Here is a 7,552-nt window from a genome sequence, read left to right as displayed (position 1 = left end):
GTTCTTAACTCATGACTGGTAGGGATTTGAGAATAAGGCCTCCACTTCTCTTCCTTTTGTTGCTGGTTGCTATTGGTTGACACCAACTCATGGTGGGTGACCTTATGCATAATGGAGCAAAATGTTGTTCCGTCTTGTGCCATCTTCATAATTGTTGACACATTCCAAGTTGTTGCTGTAACCACTGTGACAGTTCATCTCATTAAGTCTCCTTTGTCCTCATTGGCCCTGTTCTGCTCAACATGTCATTGTGATCCATAAAGTTCTTGTTGGCTGTTTTTCAGAACTAGATTGTCTTAATCTGGATGCTCCTCTGAAATCTGTCCACCATGGATGATCCTGTTACTATTTGAAATACTGGTGACATAGCTTCCTGTTTTACAGCAACATGCTGTATCTACTATAGTATAACAAACTGGTGGTTCTTGCTCTTTATAATGAAAGGTCCATGTCCTCAATTACCCACGATGATGATTTGCTTGATTAATGGGCTGCTTTTCTCACTCCTTAGCCACTCCTCTGCTTGTACTTCGGGTCTCACTTTCCACATTAACTACCCACACTTATATCTTTTTCTGCAAGTCGGCTTCTGGGAAAAACAAGACCACTGTCCACAGAAAGAAGAGCAAGGCAGTGAATGGGTACAGGTAACTTAGAGGACTTCCTCTTTCAAAAATGGATCCCAGGTCACAGACCAGACAGAGATACTCAGAATTCTCAGAGAGGCTGGGACACGGTCCAGGTCTAAGGTGGGCATGCCCCAGTGCTCTTGGCTGACTCCAGAGTTGGCCAGAAGTAGACTCAGGACTCTCAAGATGGATAACCAGAGTGCCAGAGGATGATGCCTAAGAGGTCGTCAAGTTCACCCCCCTGCTCAGAGCTAAAACTGCCACAAACCTCTCCTTTCTCTCCACTTCCTTATCCTTCATTTCTTCAGCCAAGACCTATTCAGATGCTAAATCCTGTCCCACGGCCGCTGACCTCAGTGTTGTTATTGAGTACCACTGAGTGGGAACCGACCCATAGCTGAGCCTCCTCCTTCCAGCTCTGTGACTGGCAGGTGCAGGGCGTCCCAAAGCAGCAGCCCCCACCGAGGTGCAGGCCATGCCCCAAGCGGCCTCCAGGGGGCGCCGCTGCGAAGCCTGCTGTTTGGCTGGGGACCCAGCCGCGGTGGGCGAGTGCGAGCCGCCAAACCCTCAGGCTAGGCTGCCCCTCCTCGCCAGCTGGTGCTCTCAGGCTGGGTCAGAATGGGCCCCCGCCATACACGTGCCGTGACGCCCCCCTCTGCCTCATGTCTTTCCCCACCCGAGGTCGGACCTTAAATCCTGGGCAGGCCCAGTGTCCACAAGCCCATCGTCCGCGTGTGATCGTGGGTCCGCGCGCCCAGCTCCGGCCGCGGCAGGCGCAGGGTTAAGGTGTGGGGGAGGCAGGTCTCCCCGCGTCTGGAAGGGGGGCAGGAGGCGGACCTGATCCAGCCCCGCCCCACGGCCGAGCCGAGCAGGAGTCTGGCCTCGGCTCCCACCGGAGCCCGCCTGTGCGGAGAGCGGAACCGGAACGCTGGACCCTGCTCCCCTGGAGCGCCAGAGCAGCCCTGACTGGTGAGTCTCTCGGGAGCCACATTCAGGGAAGTTTAGGGAGCGGGGTGCTGAGCCCCAAGAGCACTCGCTCAGACCCGCCCTTCCCTCGAGTAAGATGCGAAGTTTGGGGCCACGAGGCCCTCTAGCTGAGGGTCCTAAGAGTGTGGCCCCTGCGGGAAAGTGGAGGATGGGAACCTGAGATTCTGCAGTGGAAGACCCAGAAGTCTAGCTGCTTGGTCTCGCTGGGACCTTAGGGGTCTGTGATTCTGGACACCAGGGAGTCTTGGTCTCTTGAGGATGGGATGGGAATGGGCAAACCTCCAAGAATGGCCCTTATGGGGGGGAACCCTAGAACCATATCCCTTAGTTTCAGACACCCCAGATTTTAGTTTTTTGATAATATGAATGGGTGGACCCCGTGAAATGGCCCTAAAAGATTTTGTAATGATAGGATAAACAGGTGTTGGGCTCCTGGCTGCACGAGGGGGACCCTGATGGCTGCACCCCAGATTGCCCCAGACTGAGTGCAGTAACACTTCTGTTTGGTAGGGGTGCAGGGAGTGTCATCTAGGGAAGGGGGAGGGCGGAAGGGTAGAAAGTCCTGTCCCAGACACCTGTCTGTTCTAATTGCCTCACCTCCCATCTAAACCCAGATTTTGACCAAGGAGCTCCTCAGTGAGGGCAAAGGGCAAGGATGTGATTCCTTTATGCCCTGTAGGGCAGGGGAACCTAACCTGGTATCTGATGCTCAGCCCCCCTTTCCACTCCAGGAGAACCTCCACCATGTGTGCTAGCTGGAGGAGGTGGGCTCTCACCTGCTTTTCCCACCAGTGATTTTGGACCAGCAACACACCCCTCCACCCCCCGTCCCCGGTCCCCCAGGTACAACGTATTTATCTTTTCTATGAGAGACTGGTAAGTAGCAGTGACCCTGTGTTTTCCCTCTCCTCTAGGTGAAGGCAAGGCCAAGCGCCCCTTGAAGCCCTAGCAGAGACAAGATGAGGCCTCCTCATGCTCCAAAGTGAGGCCTGCAGCCTGATCAGATAGCATGGCCTGCCATTGGCAGTGAATACCATGGCTGCAAGTGGTGGTCGGGCCTTTACTTGGCAGGTGTTCCCCCCTATGCCCACCTGCCGGGTCTATGGCACTGTAGTGCATCAGGATGGGCACTTGCTGGTGTTGGGGGGCTGTGGCTGGGCTGGACTGCCCCTCGACACTACTGAGGCACTGGGCATGGCCTCTCACACATGGCTGACACTGGCGCCTCTGCCCACTGCCCGGGCTGGTGGTGCTGCTGTGGTGCTGGGCAAGCAGGTGCTGGTGGTGGGAGGCGTGGACGAGGGCCAGAGCCCAGTAGCTGCTGTGGAAGCTTTCCTAGCTGATGAGGGCCGCTGGGAGCGCCGGGCCACCCTCCCTCAGGCAGCCATGGGAGTTTCGACTGTGGAGAGAGGTGAGTGGGCCTGGGATACACTTGGCCCGACTCCCAAGGAAGATCCTTCAGGTACCCCAGCAGTTTCCATTCTTTTCCTTACCCTCAAAGATTGAAAAACATGGATTTTTATTCCCCCCCCCCACGATTGTCCTGGACTTGGTCTTCCTGATTGTACTCTCCCCAAACTAGCTCTGAGCTGGGCCTGTAGCAGTCTTCCTTTAACTGCCTATTCTGTCTCTGAGGTGGAGGGTGGAGTCCATGCTGGCCCCTAGGATGATGGGAAGCCCCAGATGCTTCCCTGCCCCATTCCTCATCCCTAGGAGACAAGGGGGTTATAAATAGTGCAGGAGACAGGGAGGGGAACAGGGCCCAGCAGGGGTTCAGGCTCCCCCCCCCCACATATACATACACACACATGACCCTGACATGGACCAAAGCCAAGCCAGCACAGGGACAGTTGCAGTGGAAACTCCTAACTATTTCCCTAGCTGATCCTGAGGTTCTCAGCACAGGCTAAAAAACAGTCCAGTGAAAGGGCATTGAGCTGAGGGGCTTTGAGGGCTCTGGGGACTGAAGGTTTGTGGTCAGTACTTCCTGCCTTGTTAGGTGCCTGCCCAAGCCCAAGTTCAAGCCCCTGCCTCATTTATCCCTAGAGCCTTAGAGACTTAAGCAGTTCCCTTATCCTCAGGGAGCCCCCCACCTTGTGGCCTGAAGGTCTGACCACAGGTCCAGGCCAGCCCTGCTTGGATGCCAGACGTGGTTGCCATAGTGTCTCCAGGGAGACGGAGCCAGATTATAATTAGATCGTCTGCCTCCTGCTCTTCACTTGGAGGGGCTGTGGCTAGAGCGGGAATCCCAGCTCTCCCAGCCCCCACTCCAGAAGAGCAGCAGGGCCTCTGTTACTGGAGAAGAATGTTATGAACAGTTGGATCCTTGGCCTGGTCAGGGAGGCTGTCAGAGTGGGAGTTCCCTGGCCAGGCCTGGGGTACAGTCAAGATCCCTCTTTTCTATGCAGATGGTATGGTGTATGCTCTGGGGGGAATGGGCCCTGACACGGCCCCCCAGGCCCAGGTACGGGTATATGAGGCCCGTCGGGACTGCTGGCTTTCGCTACCCTCCATGCCCACACCTTGCTACGGGGCCTCCACCTTCCTGCATGGAAACAAGATCTATGTCCTGGGTAAGGGCCTGGGGGCTGCGGGAAAGGGACTCAGAGCTCAGAAGCCCCATCTTCGTGAATTGGCTGGAGAAGGTTTCAGGTGCGGTGTGAGGTGGCAGGAGTGTTGGGATGAGTAAGGCCTCCTTTAAGGCCCTGATCTCTGGTGGTCCTGCTGGGGTTGGAAAACCCAACTCCAGGGCCCGAGGGTCTGCAGTGTGGATGGATGATCTACTGTCAGGTGTGCACATAACTGTGTGGGAGGAAAGAGAGGGTATTGTCAAGGACTCAGCAAGCAGGCAGGGCAAGATCCCTCCAAGCCCCCTACCAAGGACTCTCTTTGGCAGGGGGCCGTCAAGGCAAGCTTCCGGTGACCGCTTTTGAGGCCTTTGACCTGGAGGCCTGTACATGGACCCGGCACCCAAGCCTGCCCAGTCGCCGGGCCTTTGCAGGCTGCGCCATGGCCGAAGGCAGTGTCTTTAGTCTCGGCGGCCTGCAACAGCCAGGTCCTCACAATTTCTACTCTCGTCCACATTTTGTCAATACTGTGGAGATGTTCGACCTGGAGCATGGTGAGCATCGCTTGGCCTGGGCTGTCCTTTTTCTCTCCGTGGGACAAAAGGATACTAAGGAGCTGGCTCTGATCTCCCCTCTCTTGCAGGGTCCTGGACCAAACTGCCCCGAAGCCTGCGCATGAGAGATAAGAGGGCTGACTTCGTGGTTGGCTCCCTTGGGGGCCATATTGTGGCACTTGGGGGCCTTGGTGAGTCTCTATAGGAATAGATGTAGAAGGGAGCCCCTGCCACAAGAAAGAGTAGTCCCCAACTTGAACCCCAACATCTGCCCTTTTCCAAATCCTGCAGAGGCCAAGGCTTTGCTAGCTGTCCTATCCAGTGATAGTGACTCGTGACCTCTCAGTTAAGGCACAAGCAGTATTTAACTGGTCAACCTCCAGCAGCACAAGCATGTTCAGGTTATGAGTGCACTGAGGTGGAACAAGCAAGCAGCTTATAAAGGGGAGGTTGAGGCAGGATGGAGAAGTATTGGTGGGGAGGTACATCTGGCAGGGACTTTCCACAAAGGCAGGGCATTTAATGGTTCCTGGAACAGTTTTGGATTCTGATTGCCAAGTACAAGGGAGTGGAGAGGGGACTGGTACAAGAGATGGGAGGATGCTTCATAGTTATGGGAATGGGTCGGGTTCCCAAGTCAGAATTCCGTGCCTCTTGTCAAGGAGGCAGGCCAGCTCAGACTTAGGAATTTTCTAGTGGCAGTAGATAGGAGAGACGGTCTGCGTGATCAGGGTTCTAGGGGAGAGAAGAGACTTGTCCACTGAGTGGGCAAGTAGAAACATGAATAAGTGAATGAATGACAGATGGGGCAATAAGAACAAGACACTGAGAGGCCATCTTGGGGTGACGCCTCATAGGACTGCCCTCCATTCGGGGAACAAAAGGACCTGGAGCTCTTGCAGCCTCTGTGGCTTACCACTTGCCACCTCTTTTCTGCAGGGAACCAGCCATGCCCTCTGGGCTCTGTGGAGGGCTTCAGTCTTGCACGGCGGCGTTGGGAGGCCCTGCCCACCATGCCCACTGCCCGCTGCTCCTGCTCCAGCCTGCAGACTGGGCCCCGACTCTTTGTTATCGGGGGCGTGGCTCAGGGCCCTAGCCAAGCTGTGGAAGCACTGTGCTTGCGTGAAGGGGTTTGAAGGTCCTGTGAGATCTGTCAGCCAGGGCAGCACAGGGCCAGGGGCCGATGTCTGCCATTCCTTTTGCTGCTGAGGAAGGAATCTCACTGTGGCTCTGTGGGATGAGGGAGGTGCAGAGGTGGGTACCCGAGGCACTGCCTCAGGGGTGGGGAGGCCTGTCTCTAGCTCACAACATGCTCACAACCACCTTTGGCACCATTCATTCACTAACAGCACCTAGCTCCACTCTTGCCCTAGAGCCTACTATGCCCTCTGTCCAGCTGGCTTCATGCTCTGCTGGATCAGTGCCTATTTAGAGTTGACCAGGCTCACTTCAATGGCTGTTCCTGAAAAAATTCCAATTGCCAGCCTGTCCTGAGGGGGCCCCTATAGACCTAGAAGAGGTCAGAGAGGATGGGGGACACAGAGGGTATGGGAGGGAGGAAACTGCCAGACGGCCTAAGGAATGCTGGCTTTGGACTCTCTCTACTGCTGGCTGTGTAACCTTAGACAAATCATTTCACCTCTCTGTGCCTCAACCTCCTCATCTGTAAATGGGGATCTCTGAAACCTTTCTGCCCTACCTACCTCACAGGGCTGTTGTGAGGATCCAGGGAGTTCAGATGTGGAAGTAAAAGTGCTGCTAGAGTCTGGTGTGTGGTCCCTGGGGTGGACTCCCTTGTTGCCCCACAGTTCCTGTCCCTCCTTTGGAGGAGGTTCAAGTCTCCCAGGGATAAGGATCCAGAGCAGCCTTTGGATCTGGTCTCTACTACCAAAGTGGTTCTGACATAAATTGAATACCTGTTTTCATTTTTCCTTTTGTTATCAGCATCTTTGTAAATCCAATCTTTTACTACATCGGAGAATGATAACATCAGTAAATGACTGCAACACTTGTAGGTATGTAAAGAAAGAGGTAAAAACAAAACAACTCTACCACAGATAGGCGTAAGTGAGGTTCTTTGTAACCCTAATATGTTGTAAACGGAGGGCTGCGTGTATTCACCAAAATATTTACCACAATGTCCACATTTACAATCCAGTGACAGTGGTTACGTTTTTCAGGTTATGCCACCATTGTTGTGTTGTTGTTGATTGCCTTCGAGTCAAGCACAACTCATAGCCACTCTATGAACAAAAGGCCGGAACTGTAGACATTTATCAAAGCCACCATTACTGCTATCCTTTCCCAAAATACCCTACAGCTATTACCAGAAGACGATGGGGTCATGTGACTGACTCATTGTAATGTTTTCATGGTTATTCATGTTGTAGGAAACATCAGAACTTCATTTCTCTCTATACTGCATAGTATGCAAGTTTGTGACGATATCACACTTTATGTATATGTGCTACATTTCATTTATACAAATTGGGGCATTTTGATTGTTCTCACCTTTTGAGTTTTGTAAAGGTGTTGCAGTGAACACAAGTGTACAGATCTCTGTTTGTATTCCTGTCTTCATGTTTGAGTTTGTATCTAGGATTGAGATTGCTGGGTCATAGAGTTCTACAGTCAGTGTTTGGAGAACTTAACCAAACTATTTTTTAATCCCATCAGCAATGATGACAATTCCAGTTTCTCTACAACCTTGCCAGCACCTGTTTTCAAAATTTTTTTAAAAATAATTTTAATTCTAATGGAGGGAGAGCTCGTGGCCTAATGGTAAGGAACTGTTGCCAATTCAAAGGCACACAGT

General features: G+C 53.3%; 1 protein-coding gene across 1 annotated transcript; it reads left to right on the top strand.

Annotated features, from left to right (window-relative positions):
• Positions 1-2,549: 2,549 nt before the first annotated feature.
• On the top strand, positions 2,550-5,873 carry KLHDC8B (kelch domain containing 8B). Its single transcript, XM_006892919.1, has 5 exons — positions 2,550-3,027; positions 4,025-4,189; positions 4,513-4,737; positions 4,827-4,928; positions 5,677-5,873. Exons 1-5 carry the CDS (start codon positions 2,652-2,654, stop codon positions 5,871-5,873), a joined length of 1,065 nt encoding a protein of 354 aa, XP_006892981.1. The 5' UTR covers positions 2,550-2,651.
• Positions 5,874-7,552: the final 1,679 nt, after the last annotated feature.

This window comes from Elephantulus edwardii, unplaced genomic scaffold (genome assembly GCF_000299155.1).
Source record: "Elephantulus edwardii isolate Elephantulus edwardi_28Jun2011 unplaced genomic scaffold, EleEdw1.0 scaffold00121, whole genome shotgun sequence".
Taxonomy (NCBI): domain Eukaryota; kingdom Metazoa; phylum Chordata; class Mammalia; order Macroscelidea; family Macroscelididae; genus Elephantulus; species Elephantulus edwardii.
The sequence above is the reverse complement of the archived record's forward strand: the minus strand, read 5'-3'. Positions and strand labels throughout refer to the sequence as shown.